The sequence below is a fragment of the Danio rerio genome, chromosome 25 (genome assembly GCF_049306965.1).
Source record: "Danio rerio strain Tuebingen ecotype United States chromosome 25, GRCz12tu, whole genome shotgun sequence".
NCBI classification, from domain to species: Eukaryota; Metazoa; Chordata; class Actinopteri; order Cypriniformes; family Danionidae; genus Danio; species Danio rerio.
Window position 1 is genome coordinate 5,413,599 of NC_133200.1, and position 25,226 is coordinate 5,438,824.

Below are 25,226 nucleotides of genomic sequence, written 5' to 3' on the forward strand. Positions count from 1 at the left end.
ATATTGTTATAAGATTTATGGCATTTAAATGTATTATTTTTTAAATACAAATGTATTATCATCCATCATTTACATAAAAATAGGAATCTGGTAAAACTTGTTTAAAAATAAATGCTGTAGCCTATGGGTAAATAAAAAACTGGCCAGCTCATTCAACTTTCCTCAGGCAGAATTAATAATTTAATTTGTCTTAAATCTTCTATCTATAATTTTCACAATTTATGATGGAAAAGCAGCCAAAAAAAAGGATAAATGAGCTTATATAGGGGTCAAATTTTGGGCTTTGTCGGGGGGGGGGGGGGGGGGGGGGGTCTTTCGAACCACCAGAACCCCCTCCTGGCTACGGGCCTGGACTTTATGACCAATGATATTGGTCTACTATCACAATTCAAGTGCATAGCCTACAAACACAACATTGTATTGTAGACTAGTATTAAATTGTATGTTTATTAAATCATATTTCCTTAAAAAGTGCTGTTTGAGATAAATTTGAGGTAAAATAACAGTGTATCTGAATTAAATCTGAAATAAGAGAGTCTGGTAACAATATGAATGAGAACTATATTGACTACTAGCCTATAAACTATTAAAATTCATGTACATAGCTAAGGCCTACCTGTCAACCCTCCCGTCTTTCCCGGGATTCTCCTGTATATTACAGGTCTGTCCTGCTATCATCCCGTAAAGGTATTTTCCCGTATTTCTCCCCTATTTTCAGTGTTTCTCTGAAGGGTGGCAAGAAACCTGTACGCAACCCATACCGCTGAACCACCAGGGGTCGCCCCTTGCTCTTAAATGTGTGTCTGTTCTGTGCTTTCGCTTTGTTTAGGCACGAAAACACTTTGAAATAAATATAAAACGGCGCGATTCCCTTTCCTTTTCATTACAGGTGCCGTCTCCCTTCCTATGCAATCCTCAAAACAGTCATATAGCAGTGCGTGACTGTCAGCTGACGCGCTCCATAGTGATAAACAGACGCTGTTTCCCAAACGGATTCTGTACTCGCAATTTGAAGCGGAGCAAAAGTCTGGCTTTTGGGTGCGTGTTTAAACAGGCATATACACATAATTAATAATAATAATATCTAAAGATGTCGATCTTTGTTTTGTTTTGTTTTTTCAAACACAACCAATTTCGTCTTAAATGTAATAATAAATGAAAAGTTAGGAAAGCAGTCGAATGCCTTCTTTATATTGTTAGATGTGTGCAGTTTTAAAGTGACACCTTATTAAATGTAATCAGATTCATTCATTGCTCTTTAATCAGAATATGTACGTTATACAGTGAAGAAACGGCTAATGAGATTTGATAGCTTGATTCTATTCCATTATAATAGCTATTAATTTTAATAAGCTGAACTGTTTGCTAATGTATTTGCTGCTAATGTATATAATTATTTTTTTCTATTGTAAATAATAATAATAATAAAACATATAACTGACCATTTAACTGTTTATTTACAAAGAAACAGCTCTAAGTGAACATATTTAGTAATTTGGGGATTTTTTTAAAGGAGGAGGGAGGAGGGAGGGGGGGTCCCTTATTATGGTGGGCATATCCCTTATTTTCACATCCCCATGTTGACAGGTATTAAGGTTACGTCAGCTTACAAATTTTGCTGGGTTGTCATAATAATTTGTGGTGGTCGTATATCTGAAAGAATATCTAAATATAGCCTTGATTATTGAATTATGAAATAACATTTCTTATCGTGTCTTTCGTCTATAATAAGTTGAAACAATACTACGTAGGTCCATTACGGTACATGAGAGGCTGATAAGATATCTTTGCTTGATGTTATCTGAAACTGTAATGTTAATCGAAACTAACGCATGTTGAATTTGTTTTTGTTTGTTTTGATTTTTACGCGCGCAGTTAGCATGTCTACTACTAGAGTCGGTCATAAACCGTCCTGAAAGCCACGTCAATAAATAATAATTTAGGATAATAGTCTACGAACTTCCTGAACCCCATAAACCATCGTTTAGTCGCAAAAACTGGAACTTTTGGATAGAGTGTGAGCTGATTTACAGACCAAACCATTGCTAAATTTAGAATATGAAATGACAGTCCCCTATCACAACGCCGTCCATTGCTTTTGGCACATTCCGTTCATAAATAAAAGCAGTTTTGCTAGATTAGATCTATTATCCCTGCTGGAAAAACAGCATTCTGGTAAGGTATGTTTTGATGCTGGTCTGAGTGCTGGTCCTGACCAGCAAGATCAGCATTGAAACCAGCTAATTAGTAAATAAATTAGCTGTATCTTCAACATCATGTAAATATTTCCAAGATTTCATCATTGTTACATTGGATGTCCAACTTTTAGGCCTATTCTTGCATAATATATCGGAAACAATAATTGATGCCATACAGCTTAAAAATATAATTTTGTAAACCACATTGTTCATTGTGAAGGTTTATGAGATGTACACGCACATTTAAAGCAGCTGTGTTCATGTGTACAGTATAAGGCAAAAGTCCACCTGTGCTCATCTTTATAGCCTATAAAACTGAGATAAGCCGGCGTCTATCTCAAAGGTTAGGATTGAAGTCTGTTTCGCACATCAGCTCACAAATGTCTGATGGGAATTTGATTCAGTCGGCGCAAAGGGATTCCTCTTCAGTATTCCTTTATTGATCAATCTTTTAAATAGGGAAATATGGATCTCAGGCCTAAAGGAGCTGCTGTTTTTATCTTTCTCTTGGTTATTTTCACATTCAGCAAATGTAGTGAAGCGCAAGGTAAGTACTTAGTTTTGTTTTTCTTAAAATGAGCTTATTTGTAAGCTCAAAAAGTTCAGAAATTCTATTTTTCAGGAGCTAAAAGGTTTACTTTTTACTTTATATCATAGGATTTAAAATTTTTTTTAAGATAGTTAATATTGAAAATACTGACTTTAGTTGTATTACTCATATTGTATGTGTGCTATTGATAATTAAATGACAAGACATGGCTGATTGAGGAAATCTGTCATGATGAATTGTCAATGTCTAGCTTTAATCAGACCTTTTTAACACGTTATTTTAACAGAAAACCTAGTCCATCTTCCTGTACTTTACCATAGATGCATATGGAATAAAATTATTTATAAATTTGCAACATTTCAGCCTTATTTGAGCTTTTATTCAGCCTTATTTTACCTTATAAAGTCTACTTTATGTAAATTAGAAGTACAAAAACACCTCAGAAAGGTCTATTTAATTACGTTATCATGAAAATTATTCCTTCATTTCAATGATTTTAAAATGGTTACATGTTGAAAGAAATTTCACCAAGATCGTTTGTTGTGTTTTCGTCTGTTTCCAATACTTTCTAACAGTCACTCTATTATTTTAAACATTTATTTATCAATGTCATTCATGAAAACATTGTAATTCTGATTTTTCTCCAAATGATGCAGATCTTTGTTCGGTGCCGTTGCCGTTCATTTTCATTAAGGAAAACAACACTATTGATGCCTTGGTCACAACAATCAATGCTGCCGAAGGAGTGACGGCTGTGATCACCGGTCAAAACCCACCAGATCTCTTCGACATCAATGATGAATACCAGCTCATAGCTAAAACCGTGATGGACTATGAGGTTAAAACATCTTATAAACAGTTTTGTTGTTGTGCTGCGTTCATAAATTGTGTTCATTTACAATCCCTTGTTACAGTGGATTGAAAGTGGATTACGTTTTTAAAAATGTTTGCATAAAATATATTTGGAGATAGTTTTTTTTTTATTCAGCATACCTTGATTCATTTATTTTTAAGTCTCTGTCAAAGACAATCTGGCAATTTTTGTAGCTTCGAATTGTAAAGAAACTGACTGACTTGTGCATTTTGTGCATCAATAAATTTATAAGAATGGAAAATTCCTTCTATTGGCATCAAAAGCTAATTTTGTTTTCAAGATTTAACACTCAAGAGCTGTTTTGGTTTGATAATTCAACTTTCAAGTCAAAGTCAGATTTGGATTAAGTGCTTCCTCTTTCAAAGAGACCAATTAGTTTACATCCATTGAGAATAATTCATTAACAAACACTTCTGTTTTGTTATTTTGACAGAAATTTGACAAGGACAACCCATATCTGGTCAATATTGAGTGTACAAAACCTGGTTCTACCTCTGTAAGTAAACTTTTATTAGCATTAAATTTTCTTTGTGCATTGCGAACATCTAACTTAACCACTGTTAGTACATTTGCTTATGTAGATGTAATATTTCATTTGTGTTTTTAGACCTCACTGCTTCTGAGGATCGTTCTCGAAGATATAAATGATAACCCCCCATCGTTTAAGGAGAGTTGGTACTCACTGGAGGTCAAAGAGGTGCGGTGTCAGGATCTTATTTTACTACTCAGATTACTCAAATTCGGTTCATTTTTAGATTTTAGTTCATGTGCATTTTCGAAATGTAATAATCTTTAATGATATTTTGTAGCTAACCAAAGTGGATACCAGCGTTGGCCTGATTACAGCAACCGATCCTGATGAAAGTGACAGACTTTACTATCGTCTGGAATCTCCTGAGGTACGAATGCTGTCTTATTATGGATTCATAATGGGACAGCAAAATTAAATTTGAATTAATGATTTCCATGCATATCGGAAACTATATGTGCGTCCAAATTTACATACTACCCTTCTATATAGTATGTAAGCTGAGTAGTAGGACCAAATTCAGAGTATTTGATGAACAGTAGCTGTGAAGATGACCTTATGGATACTTTACTGTTGTGGCCAACACAAACAAAAAATGCTTTGAGTTATTGGCTGCGTCCGAAACCGCATACTTCCATACTATACAGTATGCTAAAATTAGTATGTGAGACGAGTAGTATGTCCGAATTCATAGAATTCGAAAATCAGTATGCGAGAAGTACCAGGATGACTTACTACTTCCGGCGAGATTCTGGAGTGCGCGTCCCATGCATGCTGCGATATCCCATAATGCCCTGCAAGCGAATTCATGAATGGGAGTAAAGTGACACAAATTACGCAGGAACGTCACGTGACTATGTCAAAATAGTGGCTGTGTGTTCGGATTACACTCATGCTTTTCACATTCATACTGTATAGAACGCACTTTTCTAACGGCCGAGTAGTACGTTTCAATTCAAATGCAGGACCTACTGAGTAGTGGGCGGTTTCGGACGCAGACATTGTCTTAAAGCAGGATGTTAATGGTCTGGTCCACATCAATGAATTATTAAGCTAAACTAAAAGTGCCCCCAGCAGACCTGGAGATTGGCTAACTGTCAACTGCGCTTTAGTATTTATAAAATGAGGCGAGTTTAAAAACAAGTGGAGTGTTCCTATACGTTGCTGCTTTAGTTATACTTACATTAGGTGTTTTATAGCCCAGTTTTGTATGTTGGGCCTTTATTTGGTAATTCATATTAGTGTGATTTATTTATTTTAGTTATTTTTATTATAGTGTATGTCTGTTGTGAGACATATATTACTTTACTTTCTTTATTGTCCACAAGTGGAACTTTATCTTTGGCTTCACAACCACCTCAGTATTCACATTACACGCTTCACAGAAAACAGGCAACATAAATACATTCAATATGATCACATAAACCACATTAAAATCTCAATTAAACTCTGTGCATGCTTAAAACCCAGTATTTACAATTTAAGTGTCATCACAAAGGACATTTGATACACATTTGTCTTTACTTGAGGTTGCCTAAAACGTCTTTTTAAATGCAAAAGCTGAAAGTTTATATTTAAGGGATGGGAACAATCTTCAATAATGACATAATAATAAGAAATAATAAGTGTTTTCTGTTTAATTCTCATAATATTAATTTCATTCAGTTGTCGTTGTGCTTTACCTACAATTGGACTGGCAATTTTTACTACTCGCTATCACTTGAAAAGTGTTTATAAACTTGAAAGTGCTTCACATATTATTATTATTTTTGTAAGTTTTAAATAAAAAGGAGAGAAATAATGACATCTAAGTACATTATACAATGTAAATTTATAAATTAACTGAAACGACAGAAAACATTTCCTAAAATTTAAGAAAAATATTAGAATTACCATATTTTATGCATAACCTACAGAAGATAAAAAGTTTCTAGTCCAAATATCTCAAAATTCTTAAATCAAGAAGCATTTTCTATATACGCAAGAAATGTTGTCTTGTTTTCAGAAATAATATGTCAAAATTAAGTTAGTTTTTCCACATCAGCCAATGGGGTAAGCAAAATAATCGTATTTTTTGTTTTGACATTAGACTATTTTGCTTCCACCATTGGCAGATTATTTAGCTTGTTTTATTTAAGGAGAAACCTAATTTTGACGTATTATTCCTTAAAAAAAGACAATATTTTTTGCTCGTCTAAAAAATTATTCTTGATTAAAAAATTGTTCAATATTTGGACTAGAAACAAGACAAAAATTCTAAGTACGAAAAGCATTTTTTTTTTTTTTTTTGCAGTGAAAGGAGAGAATTTTTGAATGGAAGTCAAGTGGCGCAACTGAGGACTGTAGGTCATGTGATAATGACAAGATGGCAGATGAATTCAGTTCATACTGCTAACATTTATACTATATAGAACAAATATGCCCAAACTAGGGTGTAACACGTTGGCCCGTGTTAATTTTAGATTTGGCCCACCATCCCATCTGAGAAGAGAGGGACAATGCTGGGAATGGTCTATAGATTGTCATTTTAAATTGAATGTAACCTTTTGTTTGTTTGTTTTAATGTTAACCTACAAAAAAGCAAACTGAAAATTTCAATGTGTCAATTTAAATGCTGTAATTTAGTTAAAAAATGTACATACTGTCACCCGACAGATAAAGGACAATGCAGACACTTTGGTGAGCGAAGCAAGGCAAAGGCAGATTCTGCTTTTCTAGTATATTCAGCATTGAAATCATATTACGCCCCAAGTCTAGGGGAAACAAAAAGGGCATAATAAATGAAGAAAAAAAAACACAAATGTGTTGGGGTGGTGGATTTCCCAAACTAAACAAAACTTAACGCAAAAAGATTCCCTTCGGTCGACAACCAAACTCACACACTCAGTTGAGAGTATATATGAATAGATTTATTATAGAAAAATGTGGTTAATATAAATGAGCATTTCGTCAGGGTGACCATAGGCCAAAATAACAAACAAAAGAATCTATAAAATAAATCCACTAAATTACCTAAATTACCTATTACCTAAATACAAAAAAGCTTACCTACCTCCCTAAACATGAAGTCAAAAGTAATCAAACAAATAGGCAGGTCACCCCTACACGCTCAAACTCTCAAAAATATTTTAACGAATGATGGTCATCAGAACAGTGTTGATTGTTGGTAGCCGGCCGGAGGGGTGAGGGAAACCCAGGAGCTACACTCCAAACACCGAACACACAGAAATGAGCTCAACGATCCCTGCCGGAAGCTCCTTTTTATACATGCTTTTGAGACCAGCAGCCAATCAGAACAGGGAATCACGCCGGTATGGGAGCCTATGAGACAACAGAAAAACAACAAGAAGGCGGGACAAAAGAAAAAGACAGCGTACTAGCCGCAATAATAAATAAATAAATAAATAAATAAATAAATAAATAAATAAATAAATAAACTCCAGTCGTAACATATATATATATATATATATATATATATATATATATATATATATATATATATATATATATATATTTATCTTCAGCCTATGGCTCTCAATAATATTTGGTTTTTGGCTCTTCATACAAAAAAGTTTGGGCGTTCCTCATATAGAATGTAGTTATCTAATAATCATAAGTAATAAAAGTTTAAATTCAAATGAAGTACCTTCACAAGTAATATGCGATTTTGGACGCAGTTAATGTGTAAAATGTTGCAACTTTTTGGAATTTCAGAAATTCGGCCTTTGAATTCTAAAACTAAATTCCTAACTGTTCCAAATCTCTTCTTGTCCTCTCTCAGGGAGAGTTTGACGTGGAGACCAGTTTTAATCCCAACATTCTGGTGAAAAAACTTCTGGATTATGACAAAGTTAAACAAGTCACGATGACTCTATATGCACAGGTGAGTTTCTCTGATCTATATACAGTACATTTAAAAGGATAGTTCACCCGAAAATGAAAATTTACTCACTGTTTTGTTGTTGCTTCTACAAAAACAAACATTTATTTGATGGCATTTCAGGACACACAGATCGGATCTTCAGCTGAAGTTTCCCACACTGCCACAGCCACCGTTGTCGTCAACATCATAGACATTGACAATCGTCCGCCATGGTTCCAGCCCTGTACAGAATACATCTTTGAAACAAGCACAGTCTGCATAAATTCTGGCTATAATGGAGTTGTCACTTTAAAAGAGCAAGAAGTGAGTTTTATTAAGACCAATTTGAACTCCACAAACACCAAAGCTCATAAAGCTGGGTAATGGATGAAGGAATGCTTGAAAACAGCAAAACCCAACAAAAGTTACAGCTTGTTGGTGCATTGTGAATTTGTTGCATGTTAAACAGATCACCTTGGTTTGTCACAGACAGATCCTTTAAAACTGATGCCCGGTCCAGTTTACGGCATTGACGGTGACGCAGGCATTAAGGAGCTCATTGGTTACACCTTTATGGGAGGTGAAGTAATCCTTGTGGGTTGTTATTTTCTTTATGGTCACTTTGAGAAGAATCGAGAAGTTTTAAATAGTGAATTGTGTGTGTGCAGGAAATGAAGACGGGATATTTAATATCAACACGGACACTGGGAATATCACAATGCTGAAACCAGTAGACGTGGTCGGACCGTTTGTTCTTACAGTTATGGTAAGAAAAAAATACTGCATTTTCTTCATTTGACAATCACTATATTTATTCACTATATTGGCATTGATGGTTGCATTAGGATCCTTTAAAAAGGACTTATGATGCCCCTTTTTACAAGACGTAAAAATAAGGGCTCTATTTTGACGGTCCATGCGCAAAGTACAAAACGCAGGGCGAAAACGCTTTCAGGGCGTGTCAGAACTCGTTTTTGCTAATTTAAGGATGGGAAATCTGCCTTGCGCTTCGGTGCATGGGCTAAAAGGGTTGAGTTTATTTTCTTAATGAGTTATAGGTGTGTTTTAAGAATAAACCAATTAGAGTCTCATCTCCCATTACCTTTAAGAGTCAGCTTCGTCGCGCCAAGAGCGCATTCGCTATTTACAGAACGCAAAGTAAGTCTAAGTGGAAAAAATGAGCATTTCACAAGCAAACAGTTAACAGTTAACAGTTGACAGTTTTTTTTACCAGAAAACTGTTAAACAGAGCATCTACTGTGTGAGAATGAGAGATAATAGATCACTTTCACTTTCGCTCTTGGATAGGGAAACCTTTACGCACAGACATCAATTAGTCTATAAATAAATACTTTTGTTTGTTAAGCGCAAATATTCGTTTCAAAACTATTTCTAAATTCAGTTCTAATTTCCAGCAAACGAATAAATGAATAATAATAACCAAGTGTGGTCAAAATACTGAGTTGTATCCTAAAACACATGCTGTGCCCCATATGGTCTAAAACCTGACAGGTGGGCAAATCCAAGCTTGTTTTTAATAAAACAAATATAAATATGGATATAATAAATAATACTGCTAATAATAATAGCATTATACAAAAGCAAATTGTTATGAATGAACTGAAAAAGCCTCCCGAGATGAAGAAGACATAAAAGCAGTGATTTTTGATATTTATGTAGGCTAGAAAATAATATGTTTTGTAATATTTTAATCCTTTATATTTATATTCTATATCTATTCTTATTATATCCTATATATATCCTTAATATTAAAATTTTTTCATATGTAAAGATATTTGCCTATTGCTCTCTTGTGTGTATTAAGCAGTGTGTAAGCGAGGCACAACTCTGCGCCGGAGTTTAGACCGGGTTAGTTTTGGTCTAATGAAAAATCTATTATAGATTCTCAAAATAGCAACGCGCCAGCGGTCCGCCTCAGAACGCCTTCCTTTTTAGACCAGAACGCCTATGGGCGCACAAATGAGCGCTAATGCATTTGCTATTTAAACAGCGTAGCGCAACGCCTCAAAACCACTCTTGCGCCAAGCTGAAACTACCAAAAGACTATTGCGCCACGCCTTGCGCCACACTGCGCCGGGTGTATGATAGGGCCCTAAGTCTCTGATGTCCCTAGAGTGTACTGTATATGTGTAGTTTCAACTCAAATAACCACACAAATAATATTTTATAACTTTTTTGAAACTGCCCCTTTAAGACTTTGATCCTAATTATGGCATTTTGGTGGCTGTCGCTTTAAATTCAAATGGGATTGTGCTCTTTTCAAAAGAGGGCGGAGCTACAAATGCCTATGCATAAACATGGCATAGAAGTTTCTCAGAAGAGGGCAGCCTAAGGTGACTATTATCCTATAATAGTCTCACTCAGGGCTGTTTATGCTAATGAGGGAGAGATAGTCACTAGTGGGCGGTGCTTTCCCCCTCTGATGACACGTACAAGGGGAGAATGTCAATCAAAGTGATTACAAAAATTTGAATTAATAATTGTTTATCACTAGAGGCTGGTTATATTCAAACACTGCTGCCACACAACTGTGTTTAAACCTCTTATAAAAGTGATTTTTACATAATAGCTCCCCTTTAACCATCATTTAGTGAAAGATTAGAGTAAAATGAGTACTTCAAATTATTTGTGGGGGTATTTTTAAGAAATGTCTTGGCTATATAATGGTGAAAAATACCAACCAGCAATAATCTTACTAAAAAGACACAAAATCCCATGATACACTGGGGTTGTTGAGAAATCAAACCAATATTTACTGTCAAACTAAAATCTTCATGCAAAAAACTTCATGCAACACAATCTAATGGCAATTTACATGTTGGTGAATTAGTAGTAATTCAATTGGATTTGTCTCATTTGTTCATTTTGATATAATCTGCTTGTTAATGTGTTTATGAGCACTGTTGTTTTTTTGTCAGGATTTGTGTTGAGTGATGCATCCAATTTCAGTTTATTGTTTACCAAATACTAAAACATCTGTAATTTAGATGCTGCAAGAGATACTTTCTACAATACTTTTGTGTCTTTGTAAGTGAAGATTCACAAACTAATTTCGAGAGGAGCACATGATATGATTGCGTAATATGACTTGCGTAATCTACGTTCCGCTTCGGGGCTCACCTTGTTTCAGCCTCGTTGCAAACTTAGCACCATGGGAGGCAGGGCATTCTCTTATCGCGCACCTAAATTGTGGAATGATCTCCCCACAAACATCAGGAACGCCCTGACTTTTTAAAGAAACTTCTTAAAACTCATATTTTTATTATTGCTTATAACTTATGAGGCTTTCTTTTAATATGTATTTTTATCATTATTATCATTCTTACTTTTTTGTGTATTTCATGTTCTACTGTGTTTTAATGCTCTTGTTAGCGCTTTGAGTCTGAGAAAAGCACAATATAAATAAAATGTATTATTATTATTATTATTATTATTTTTATTATTATTATTATTTTATTATTATTATTATTATTATTATTATTTCTATTATTATTATTATTTATTATTATTATTATTATTATTTATTATTATTATTATTATTATTATTTATCGCTGCTGGTCTCTCATCCGTAATCATTAGTAAGCCAATCAGATTAATCCAAACTCAAAATAAATAACCCATCTAGTATTACTCCCTTATCTTCATTTTGAAGAATCCCCCCATCCACCCTATCTCCCCCTTTCCTCCATTACCAGGGCGAGCTCTCGAGAACTACCTGATCTTGTACTCCCCTCACATGCTTATCAACCGAGCTCAGGGTTCTCTCCCGGGACAGCATGCCAAAGCTGCTAATATTATCAAGCAATATCTAAGTGCGAACTCTTGAAACAAGACATTCATTTAAAACTCTGAAATTTTTTTTTTTTTAAAGCTAATTAATTAAACTGAAAAGTAACTCACATTAAATTTTTTTAAAAAGTAAGTCAAATATTATTACTTAATTTTTTTAAGCATTGCGTAACTTTACTCTTTGAAAAGTTATATTATTATGTAACTCGCTTTACTTGTAATGTTACCCCAACACTGATCATAGTTTCTTCATAGCAAGTGTTTTTTTTTTGTTCTCTTTTAATAATCACAAGAATGGTATCTACTAAGGAATAACTAGGAAAACTCTATTTTAGCCTTATTTAATTGTTATTTTAATATAGTATTTGCTTTTCAGGCCAAATTTTGTGTGTTTCTCATTAGGCATTTCAGAAGCTGAACCCTGATCAGTTTGCCACCACTACAGTCATCCTGAAAGTGGCGCTGACGGCCAGCGAATTCCCTCCGAAATTCACCAAGGAAAGCTATGAAGGCTTCATTTCAGAGGACGCAGGTGTGGACAGTCTGGTTCTGGAGGGCAAAACGTCCAACAGAGCCCTCCGAGTCCAGGCCACAGATGAAGACTTTTCTAATGTAAGAAATGTGGATGTTAGACATAAACAAAGAACATAACTGCGTCAAATTTCATTCATTTTTGCTGTCTTTGCAGAAATATTTATGTTTTTTGTTTTCTTGTAGGGATATAATCCCAATCTCAGATTTGAGATTGTAGACGGTACTGACTTCTACATTACTCCAGAAGGTTTCATTCTCATGGCGAAGGCAGTTACGCCTGGCACTGTCAATTTAGAAGTAAGGACTGAATGACTTATCACTTATAAAATGTAATCAGTTACTGATTACCAATTACATAATAAAGTTTTTTAGTCAGTTATATGTTCTCTTAGATTACATGTTTATGGTAATGTAATCTGACTACTTGGATTACATTTAGATTACTTTTGTGCTCTTATTTGATGTCACATACAGTTGAAGTCAGAATGATTCACCCTTCTTTGATTTTTGAAATTATTATATATATATATATATATATATATATATATATATATATATATATATATATATATATATATATATATATATATATATATATATATCCCAAATGATGTTTAACAGATTTAGGATTTTTTGCAGTATTTCCGATAATATTTTTTCTACTGGATGAAATCTTATTTCTTTTATTTTGGCTAGAATAAAAGCAGTTTTTAATTTTTTAAAACTATTTTAAGGTCAATATTATTAGCCCCCTTAAGCAATATTTGTTTTCAATTGTCTACAGAACAAACCTGGTATTTACACGGATGGCTTACGGACTACAAATCCACCCTTTCATGGACTACATATTTAGTCATGCACCCCACACACACACACAACCTGTTCCTGATCATGACTGATTACATACACGCAGCTGGAGGATCGTTACAAACTGATTACATGGACTTTAAATACACCGCACACACACACTTTCTGGCCAAGTCTTCTGTAACAATGGTGACACTGACAACAGGGGTGCGGATCCATGGACGGCAAAGCCAAAAAAGGAAAAGACGTTGTAGTGTCACATAAACAGTGGACAAGACTGTGTGTGTGCAAGGAAGTGTGTGTGCGCGCTGTATTTAAAGTCCATGTAATCGGTTTGTAACGATCCTCCAGCTGTGTGTATGTAATCAGTCATGATCAGGAACCGGTTGAGTGTGAAGTGCATGACTTAATAATATGTAGTCCATGAGATGGTGGATTTGTAGACCGTAAGCGACCCGTGTAAATACCAGCGATCTGCACAGGCTGGATCGCTGGTGACCGTGACAAAACCACTTAAAGCTGAATACTAGTATCTTGAACAATATCTAGTCAAAAATTATGTACTGTCATCATGGCAAAGATAAAAGAAATCAACTACTAGAAATTAATTTTCTAAGAATTTCGTAATAATAATTTTGACTTCCAATGTATAATCTGTTACCACCCAGCTCTGAATATTTCATACAGTACTTTGTGAATTTGGTAATTGTTTTAGTGTGTGATTTGGATTTATTGAATTTGATTCAGATGAGGGTGATCGACACAGAGAATGATGAATCAAGCACCGCTTCACTTGTGGTTGAAATAACGCCAGGTAAGACTAGACTAACGCTGCTATCAGTCATCCCTAGGCACTAACAGGGTGTGGGATAATCATGGCGCTTTTGTACACACTGGCTTTTAGCAGTAACAATTTGATCACTTTTTAATGCATGTGTTAGTGTCCTTTGCTAGGCTTTTGCTCAGCCTGCTGTCTTTTCAGTCGTGGAAGCTTTTTTTGCCACAGTAAAATTGATAAATAAATAAGTTAAAAAAGGTAATTGTGACTTTTTCCCAAAATTGACATTTGTCTCTGGAATTAGAGTTTGCATCTTGTAAATCTAAATTTCTTTAATGGAATTAGAAGCTTACAATTTGCAATTTTACTTTTTTTTTTGCTTAGAAATCTGTTCTGACACCTTGCAGTTCTTTCATTTTTCCCTGAAAAAGTTCTTACTTTTCCACTGGAATTGAGAGTTTAAATCTAGAAATTGTCAACTTTTACGAGGAATTCTCAACTAACATCTTGGAATTCTAAATTTCCCTCTGAAATGCTGAGATTACGTCTGTGAATTACATTTTTTTCCAGTTAACATCTAGGGATTTTATCCTTAAACTGGAATTCTTAGTTTACAGTACGCTTCATAAATCTTACTTTTGATCAGGAATTTTGAACTAACTTCTAGGAATTCTAGCTTTGCCACTGGAATTCTGAGTTAACATCTTTAAATTCTCACTTTTCTACTGAAATTGAGAGTTTACATCATAGAATTCTCACTTTTCACCAGCAGTTCTGAAATTACATCTAGGAGTTCTAACTTTTCCACTGAAATTCCGAAATATTTTCCACTGGAAATCTTAATTTACAGTTTACAGTACATATTGGAATTCTCACTTTTTACAAGGAATTCTTTGCTAAAATTTTAGAGTTCTAACTTTTCACATAAAGTTTTGAGTTAACATCTATTAATTTTCTAATTTTTTATCTGAAATTCCGAATTCTCGGAATTAGCAACTTTCACCAAGAATTCAGAACTTACATCTCGGAATTCAAAATTTCCCTCTGAATTTCTGAGATTACATCTGTGAATTCAAAATTTTCCACTGGAATTCTAAGTTAACATCTAGGAATTTTAACTTTTCCACTGGAATTCTTAGTTTATAGTACACTTCATAAATCTCACTTTTGACCAGGAATTCTGAACTAACATCTTGGAATTCTAGCTTTCCCACTGGAATTCTGAGTTAGCATCCCTGAATTCTCACCTTCCCACTGAAACTGAGAGTTTACATTTTGGAATTCTTACTTTTCTTCAGGAATTCTGAGTTAACATCCAGGTAATTTTACTTTTCCACTGGGATTCTGAGTTAACATATTTATAATACTCACTTTCCACTAAAATTGAGAATCAAAATCTTGGAATTCTCAACTTTCACCAGGAATTTTGAACTAATATCTCAGAATTTATTGGAACTTTCCCACTGAAATTCTGAGATTGAATCTATGAATTCAAAAATTTCCTCTTTGGAATTCTCACTTTTTACTAGGCGTTGACATGTTGTAAGTCTAACTTTTTATTCAGAAATTCGGAGATTACATCTATGAAACTTAACTTTATAGTGAGAATTCCACCTTTCACTGTAAATTGTTGGTTTACAATTTAGTATTCTAATTTTCCTACTGGATTGACGAGTTCACATTTTAGCATTTTCAAATGTTTTCCTCTGGAATTCTACATTTATGTAGTGGAATCCTAAACTTCTTGCAATAGTTTTTTCCCCCCAAGGAATAACAATAATGAGAAAATATAATTGCACCTTTAATCTTAAAATTTTGCCTTTTTTGAGAGTGAAAGAGTGAAAAAATTTATAAATTGGGAAAAAAGCACACAATTACTGTATTCATTTGTACTCTGGCAAAAACGGCGTCCAAATAAAAAGATTTATGACTGTAATAGACAAACCAATTAATTTGGTTCCAAATGTGAATTTCAGTTGATTCAGCAAATAGCAAAGCTCTGACTGGTGACCCTTTTCTTCTCCAGGGGTTCCCACTACCACTCCAGTTACAACTATCACGACGACAGATAACACAGATAGCACACAGCTCACAGACATCACCGACACCTCGCACCCAAGTACTCACACAACCACGCATCCTGGTACTTACACAACTGCGCATCCTAACACAGGTACACTTATGCTACGCTATCTAGCTATGCTAAATCTGCTGGTCTGCTCTGTCATATGCTTGGTTTGAAATTGCTTGCTATTATAGACAAATTAAAGGATTTAATCAAGAATATAGAGCATTGTCTTTAATTACAGAATCAAGGTCACATATTTTATGCTTAAAATCACTTTTGGATAATGGTGTATGTTAATATTTGTAAAAACAAATTAAATAGGCACTTTTTTCCTCTCTTGATTGTAATGTAATAACTAGGGATGTAACGGTATTGTAAATACCGTCATACCGCAATATTAATTTTTATCGATATTACCGTAGTCGCATGACTCTGTAAAACTATAGGTCTTCTGAGAAAATTTGCTCAGGCGAATGAAGCGAACGGGAGGTAGCGGAAACTACAATTCCCATCAGCCCAGGCTTGGCCATCATCCCTTGCGGTCTGTTGTCGCTACAGATCCAGTAATGCGGAAATGGAGTGTGCTGCTAGAAGCGGGGATGAACAAGAGCTGAAAAACCCTAAAGCGGGTGTTGTCGCCGCACGCGTACTGAGTAGCGGTGTTGTCGCGCGCGTTCTGATCAGCTGTGTTGTCGCGCGCGTTCTGATCAGCTGTGTTGTCGCGCGCGTTCTGATCAGCTGTGTTGTCGCGCGCGTACTGAATAGCGGTGTTGTTGCGCGCGTTCTGATCAGCTGTGTTGTCGCGCGCGTACTGTAAAGCGGGGAGGGGGGGGTTGAGCGCGCATACTCAAGAGCGGTGTTGTCGCGCGCCTACTGAAGGGCGGGACGGAGGGTGTGTCGCGTCGCGGGGGCACTTTTGATCATTTTGGAAGGGAACTTTCTATCCAAGACTAAAAAGGGAATGTGCACTGCACAGGTTGAGCCCTATGTGTGCACGAGCCGGCAAGTTGGGGAACACGACTAATAATCAGTCATGGGGACTGCAGAAACACAGCACACTGTTCAGATTGATGCAGACATGAGACCTCTATCTCACTCATGGTTTGCCCTCTCAAGTGGGGGAAAGACAATGCACAACGTTACCCACTGCTGTCAACCTGGGCCAAGTCATATCTCTCTTGTACCAGAAACCTCAGTCCCAAATGAGAGGCTTTTTTTCTGTTGCAGGGGACATTGTAAATGCCCAGAGATACCAGCTTTTACCAGATTATATTTATATGATAATTTTCCTTTAAACCCATCTCTATCTAAGTGAGTGAGTGATTAAATGTTGAATGTGATGATTTTCAACAATAATAAAATGAAACTTTATTTTTTTACATGGTTTAATCACTTTTTGTTATTAAAATTGAAGTTCCTGTTTCAAAGCTTACAGATAGATGGCTAATTTGTATGTCATTGACACTTTTGGCACTTTTTTGGAGTATTTTCATAAGTTTTGTTTTTTCCTGTAAATGATTCAATAAATACCGTACCGTGACATTCATACCGAGGTATTACTGTACCGTGAAATTCTGATAGGTTACATCCCTAGTAATAACGCACACCTTTGCTCAAGATTCTTTGGAACAGTAATTATTATTATTTTATCACTTACCCTTATGTACGGCAATATTGGTGATACTCCAATGTAAACAACAGTATGGATTTCATGGTAAATGTACCATGTAATACATTGTTCTACATATATATGCTGTCAAAACCACTGAAAAAATTGTTTGGAAGCTGCTAGATGATCATAGATATATACACTAGATATCGCATAGGGACCCTGAGCATGCGTCAATAGCGCCGCCACATTGGTACTGTGCTCCCAGGACAAATGTCCTTCAACCGCACTAGACAAGACAGTGTTATTACGTGAAGATGCGGGACTTTAGCACTGTCTACGGGTGTCGTAACGAGCAAACAAAGAAAACACAGCACAAAGGCAGAACATTTCATAGGTAAGATTAAATTTTTTCGTTTTTGTATGTTCTGAACTTTTGTGCTAAACAGGTCACGTTATTGATGATAATATAGTCACTTACTGCATTCACCATAAGGCAAAGCATCACCAACTCGCACTAAACACTTGGCTTATGCTAGTTTTGTTGAATAAAATCAGCAAACAATGCAAAAGAAATATGACAACGAGATGCTGCGCTGCCAGAAACTTGTATTATTATCAGCTAGTGAACGAGTCGTTCATAATGGAGATTCATTCACAAACGAATCGCTCCCTCCGTCAGTATGAGAAGTGAAACCAGGAGAGGAGGTGTGTTTCAGGACACGGATTAGATCAAATTTAACAGGGAGAGTGAATAGTACATTTCTGTACACACAAGCACAAGCTTTTTGTCAGGAATGCCCGTGCGATCACTGATTCATCAATGAAGAAAAGTGATGTAAAACTATAATTTTCTAAATAAAATTTAAAAAATTACTCACTAACATCCAGGAAAACTCCCGATCATAGATATATGTGTATATATGCGTATATCTCTGGCTCTGGATGGCCACAGTCCTCCTCTGTACCTTGGTCCCGCATTCATTTCAAAGGAGCGCTACCCTGTAGCAAGATGGCGGCGCTATTGACGCATTCCTATAGACAGCAACAGGGTAGGCGACATCTAATGTATATATCTGTGCTAGATGATATAGAGAAGGGCTTTATTAGGAGAAAAGTGTGAAAAATTTGGACTAAAGTAATTCAGGAGGTCATAAAACATATGTATGAGTAGTAATAAAGATATCAGTTTAATATTTCACCAACTTTTCCTGGAAATGATGAGAACAAACATAAATGTTAAGATTTTTGCCCTCAAAACGTAGCTTCAGAGTTTTTTCTCTCTTCTACTTTATTTGTTAGACCTTTTGTCTGTATGTAGTACTACATAATTGATCATTTTCATCAGAAATAATTAGCAAAATATGCCAGTTTCATTCACTTCAATGGAATTGTTTACGTTCTGTGCCTCCAATGTGGCCGCCAGATGGAAACACTATACCGGTGTTTCCCAACCCTGTTCCTGAAGGCTCACCAACAGTACATATTTTGGATGTCTTCCCTTATCTGATCCATTAACTTCAGGTTTTGGAGTCTCTTCTCATGTCCTGATGAGTTGACTGAGGTGTGTTTGAACAGGAAGAGGTTAAATGTTGGTGTGCCTTCAGGAACAGGGTTGGGAATCACTGCTCTTCATCAGTAAACTGAATTGAATTGATGTTTGGTGTTTCTCTCCTCCAGGTGGACAGCTGGGTAAAGCAGGTGATTTTACTTCAGGGGATATGGCGGCTGTTGGAGCCACTTTGGCTGTGTTTGTGGTCATCTGCTTGGTTTGCATTGGATTGCTGGCACACCGCATTAAGGGACATAACGCAGCCTGGAAGAAGCTTTCGGAGGCCAGCATTTTCCGTAGCACGGTGAGTTCAAACACAGAAAAAGGCAATATAGCTTTATATTTATTTTTTTAGGGGGGGGTGGGGGGTCGCCTCAAAGCAAGAAGGTCGCTGGTTCGATCCTCGGCTCAGTTGGCGTTTCTGTGTAGAGTTTGCATGTTCTCCCTGTGTTTGCGTGGGTTTCCTCCGGGTGCTCAGGTTTCCCCCACAGTCCAAAGACATGCGGTACAGATGAATTGGGTAGGCTAAATTGTCCGTACTGTATGAGGGTGACAGGCCCAGACGACCGGAATGTGTAAAAAAAAAAAGTCGTAATCATACGGACAACAAGTCTAAATAGAGGACTTGTTCCAAAGAGCCGACCCCGCAACCATACGGGACTAATAAATTATTTACGTTTAACAATTGCAATAACTGCACGAAGGCTAAATCAATAACACTGACATTGATTGGCAGATTTGAAATGCAGTTCCTAGAGAAACAGAATACTAAATGAGAAAACAGTGGGCGTGGCTTGATTTATCTACTGCGAGCTGATTGGATGTAGTAGAGTAGGCATTTCTTTTGGAAAAATCAGGAAAAGGGTTTGGGGAGAGTTAGTACAACCTAACAGACTCCTCCTCCTCCTCACCATTTCTGTTGGTGGTTAAGTATGTTAGCCACGCCCAATACCTCAGGCAGACGTAAGGCCAAAGAAGAAGAAGAAGAATTATTTTTTAAGGGGTTATCACCTTTATTAGATAGGACAGTGGAGGAAAGACAGGAAAGCATTGTGAACAGAGAAAGGGGAAGGATCGGCACAGGACCTCTAGCTTTACTACATCCAATCAGCTCGCAGTAGATAAATCAAGCCACGCCCACTGTTTTCTCATTTAATATTCTGTTTCTCTAGGAACTGCATCACAATATGAAAAAAAAATGTTGCAGCGTCTGGTTCATGTGGACTTTAATGTGTTGCGTTTAACTATATTTGTACATATTTATACTGTGAATGTGGAATTATTTTGTTCATTCATGTGTCTGTAGAGTTTGTTGGTTTTGATGATTGTGAAATAATACTGAGCCTTTGTGCACCCGTCCAAATATGACATGAAAATAAAAACATTGCACACGCTGATTACGTTTTAAAGTAAATGTTCGTTGATAATTTGGTACTGTATGAAGTAAATCTTCATTTCAAATCTGCCAATCAATGTCAGTGTTATTGTTTTAGCCTTCATGAAGTTATTGCAATTGTTAAACGTAAATTATTTATTTAAATTATTTTCAGCTGTGCGTTTTTGTTTGTTTTATGGGTTGGAGATAATTATTGATTTAAAAAGGGATTTTCACTAGCTGTGTTTTCAACTACCTATTTTTATGCACATTTTGGAAGATCGCATACAAAATGCACAATGGAAATGCCTAGATGCGTATAAATAAATGGATACACAACTGAGTAGGACACATTTTTTGCCCAATAAGAAAAACTGTCCATAAACTATGTTGGAAAAACACATAACAGCATAAATGTCAGCTTGTGTATCAAAAAAGTCTTGTGATTTTGTTTTAACAGATCATGTGATGATAAAATTGTGTCCAATGGGACACATTAATGGACAAACCAGCAGAGCGAGCACCGTGTAAAACATCTGAAATGTTGTTTTGCTCCGTTCTAAAATTCCTCAGCTAAAGTCCATCATCATAGTGGTTCAGTTTTATAATTATTATATTATTATTATTATTATTATTATTATTATTATTATCTCCAGAACAGTCCTAAGCATCTGTCTGCACCCCCAAAAAGCATCTAACGCCTCCAAAATCCACAGCACGTTCATTGCATTTCGTCTTCTGAGGTGTTTTTTAATAATTTATTATACAAGATTAAGGCCCGCAGTGGCTTCAACTCCATTTTTTATTTTTTATATTTGGCAGCAGTTTATCAGGAAGTGATGATTTTGTTCTCTTTGACTCATTGGATGGAAATTCTGGAAACATTTTATGCGATATTCCGATTTTGCGCACAAATTAATTTGTGTAATCTTTCATGTTCAAATTTTTTTATCGCAGAAAAAACATACTAATTGTTACATATCATTATCATTGTTGTTGTTTTGTTAAAAATAGGGAAGAAAAAATTATTTAAAAAAGGAAAGGGGGAAAATAATAGTAAGGGAAAGAGAAAAATGCAAACAAGATTTAAAAAAGTGTACAGAAAACGTACTGAAAACCTACTGAATGCAGCCTTTTAACAACCACAATCAAATGTTGAGATACGCTGTCAATGTTGAAAGTAAATATGTGCAGTTAAACAGTATAAGATAATAATAGTTAATAAACAAATAAATTAAATCACTAATAAATAACTCAGTTAAAAGGAAGGAGAGTGCACCTATTAAATGGAAGGCACAGCTACGGATCTAGGGCAGTGTTTCTCAACCACACTCCTGGAGGACCACCATCACTGCACATTTTCCTGGTCTCCTTCACCAAACACACCTGATTCTGATCATCCGCTCATTAGCAGAGACTGAAAGACCTGTAAAGGGTGTGACAAAGGAGACATCCAAAACATGCAGTTCTGGTGGTCCTCCAGGAACGTGGTTGAGAAACACTGATCTAGAGAACATTTTTAAAAGCATTTCTCCTTTTTTTCCCACAGCTCGGTGGAGGCTCGGGAGGCCCAAAGGAAGGCATGCAGTACATCAACGAGAGCTTCCAGAATGATGGCGATACTCCTGATAACTCCAGATTCGCCGCAGACCTGGAGAATAAACTGGAGCCGGAGCAAAGTGGCACATCGCAGGAGAAAATAACCCGCAGCGCTTTCCTCCAGACTAACAGCAAACCTCCCGCCGACTCCAGCAGCCTGGCGGATTCAGAAAACACCGACGGAGAGAAGGAGGTCAAACCGATATTGACCAAAGAGCGGCGCACCGACGAGGGCTACAAGTCAGTGTGGTTCAGGGAAGACATCGACCCCGACACCAAAGAGGAAGTGGTCATCATTCCTGACACCGGAGAAGCGGATGGAGACCATGAGGATGATGAAGATGATGACAGCGAGGAGGATGATGAGGATGACCTGAGGACTGACATGGATTTGGAGGATGACGATAGACTGACGTCAATGTAGAGCTGATGGTTTGCTTTTTTGGTGTTGTTATGTGTGTAAATATGAGGTATATTTACAGTTTTAGTCAACATGAAATTAAAACTGACCCTATGTACTGTATATACAATGGCAGTGTTTCCCAACCCTGTTCCTGGAGGCACACCAACAGTACATATTTTGGATGTCTCCTTTATCTGATACATTCGTTTCAGGTTTCGGAGTCTCTTCTAATGTTTTGATGACTTGATTCAGATGTGTTTGATTGGGAAGAGGTTGCAAATGTGGATTGTTTGTGGTGTGCCTTCAGGAACAGGGTTGGGAAAAGTCGCGGTCACACTGCACTTTTTGCCCCATAGACTTGAATTCATACGCATGCGAATGTGACAGACCGGAAATGCAAGCTAATGCGACAAGTTTCGCATGTCGCTGCATTGCAAAATTCAGGCTTGGTGAACTCTGACCTTCAAAAACGCATCACATGATTGGCTGAGACTAATCGAGAATCAAAACATGACCTCTCTGTACAAAAATGTTATATATGGAGCAATCGCTCCCTTTTTTTAATGTCCAGTCATCTTGTTTAATCTCAACTCAACTCACTTTATTTCTATAGCACTTTCACAAACCACATGGATTGTCTCATAAAACGCTACAGGAAAATGTAAATATTCGCCAACTTTGGTGTAGTATCCGATCACTATTGCGGCCCGAAACCCAGCCCACAGTACAGTTACTTACATCACAAACATCAGCACCCTCCCCATGGTTCTCAAACAAACCATCCCCTCCCCCCAGTCTTCCAGAATTTCAGAGACAAATGTTGGCAGGTATGAGTGTGAGATATATAAACTCATGGTCGGTTTTCTGAGAAAAGAAAAGTCAAGTGCAAGATACTGTATAAATATATTTTGCTTCAGAACGCAGCAGCATGAGTGGTCTTTAATAAACCTAAAAGAGCACATGTCACTCCGCTGCTCATCCGTTTGCACTGGCTGCCAGTTGCTGCTCGCAACAAATTTAAAGCTCTGATGTTTGCTTACAAAGCGACTTCTGGCTTTGCTCCTTCTTATCTGCTCTCACTTCTGCAGATTTATGTGCCCTCCAGAAACTTGTGTTCTGTGAATGAACGTCGCCTCGTGGTTCCATCCCAAAGAGGGAAGAAAACACTTTCCCGAACTCTCGCATTCAATCTGCCCAGTTGGTGGAATGAACTCCCTAACTGCATCAGAACGGCAGAGTCACTCGCTGTCTTCAAGAAACGACTAAAAACGCAACTATTTAGTCTCCACTTTCCTTCCTAATCTGCAATTGCCTCTCTGGCTCCACCGCTATCTGTATTACAAAAAAAAAAAAATTTAATTAAAAAAATAATAATAGTAAAAAATACTATTGTTTTGCTTCTTACACTTTACATACCTGAAACTTGCCTACAGCACTTATCCATTGTTGCTCTTAGAGTTGTGTAAATTGCTTCGTTGTCCTCATTTGTAAGTCGCTTTGGATAAAAGCGTCTGCTAAATGACTAAATGTAAATGTAAATTTGTGAAACGTTTGGAAAAAATTTTTTTTGCAATTCTGAGAAGTATTTTTGTGCTTTTATTACTTAAAAAAAAAAAGTAACATTTTTAGCAATGTAAGTTGTTTAATATTAGTTCGTTGAAGAAATTATCGTACTTCAAAACGGTATAAATGGTTTGATATCAGTTCTTTCTAGAAATGTATGTACTTTAAAACCTCTGAAAAAAAATCATTTCAATTTTACATTCCTGGCACAACAAAATCAGATAGCAAATGGTTTCGATCAATGTTTCCTTATAGTTGACCGTATATTAGCCACATTTTACCACTGAAGTCACTCCAGGTCTGATTATAAATCTGGCTATATACAGTATGGCAGTACAGTCACTATGACAACCCTGTGCCATAAACAGTGTTTGTTTATTTGTTTGTGACGTTGCGGTGGACTGCTGACCTTTCTCTTAACTCATAACTCATGGACAATAATCATAAATTCTTTTATAACAACTTTCGATAAGCTTTAATAATTAACCTGAGAACAGTCACGGGTGATCTGCCTCTGAATGCTGTATTGTTTGATCATTAGATGCTATTATATAATCATCAGCACCGCAAACAAACTTGATGAAACAGATCAACCCTCACTTACAAAACATATTTTGTTTATTTTGTAAATCTTTTTCATAAGGGGTTTAAACACAGTTGTGTGGTGGCAGTGTGTCAATATAACCAGCTTATAATAGTAAAAATGTATTAATTCTATTATTTATAATCACACTTGATAAAAACAGAAACACTTTGATTGACATTCTCCCTTTGTATGTGTCATCAGAGGGGGAAAGCCCCGCCCACTAGTGACCATCTCCACCTCATTAGCATTGGTCTTGATTTTGAATCTGACACTATGCTGACACACAGGCATTTGTAGCTCCGCCCTTTTTTTAAAAGAGCATCTCATTTGAATTTAAAGTGGCCAAAACGCCGCAATTAGTATCAAAACCTAAAAGTGTCAGATTCAAAGATTTATAAAACATTATCTGTGTGGTATTTTGAGCTGAAACTTCACACACACACACAAACACAAACACACACACATACACACACACACACACACACACACACACACACACACACACACACACACTCTAGGGACATCAGA

General features: G+C 36.3%; 1 protein-coding gene across 3 annotated transcripts; it reads left to right on the forward strand.

The window, feature by feature from the left end:
* Positions 1–2,544: 2,544 nt before the first annotated feature.
* On the forward strand, positions 2,545–24,869 carry cdhr5b (cadherin-related family member 5b). 3 transcript variants are annotated; one of them, XM_017354261.4, is made up of 15 exons: positions 2,545–2,745; positions 3,405–3,586; positions 4,056–4,118; positions 4,230–4,319; positions 4,432–4,521; positions 7,933–8,034; positions 8,155–8,337; positions 8,503–8,593; positions 8,682–8,779; positions 12,227–12,436; positions 12,542–12,655; positions 13,913–13,979; positions 15,970–16,116; positions 19,301–19,476; positions 22,097–23,890. In XM_017354261.4, exons 1-15 carry the CDS (start codon positions 2,664–2,666, stop codon positions 22,568–22,570), a joined length of 2,169 nt encoding a protein of 722 aa, XP_017209750.2. In that variant the 5' UTR covers positions 2,545–2,663; the 3' UTR covers positions 22,571–23,890. The 3 variants fall into 3 exon arrangements, 2 of the variants coding, with proteins under 2 accessions (XP_017209750.2, XP_021326278.1); XR_012400180.1 differs by lacking the exon at positions 15,970–16,116 and having other exon boundaries at positions 2,546–2,745; positions 22,097–22,633; positions 22,857–24,869; XM_021470603.3 differs by lacking the exon at positions 15,970–16,116 and having other exon boundaries at positions 2,566–2,745; positions 22,097–24,869.
* The last annotated feature ends 357 nt before the right edge of the window (positions 24,870–25,226 follow it).

Excerpts from the sequence above, each read along its gene's own strand:
- cdhr5b (XM_017354261.4), top strand. The coding sequence starts at position 2,664 with ATGGATCTCAGGCCTAAAGGAGCTGCTGTTTTTATCTTTCTCTTGGTT. Across the intron at positions 2,746-3,404 it reads CAAATGTAGTGAAGCGCAAG|ATCTTTGTTCGGTGCCGTTG; the intron begins GTAAGTACTTAG and ends CAAATGATGCAG. Across the intron at positions 3,587-4,055 it reads AAACCGTGATGGACTATGAG|AAATTTGACAAGGACAACCC; the intron begins GTTAAAACATCT and ends TTATTTTGACAG.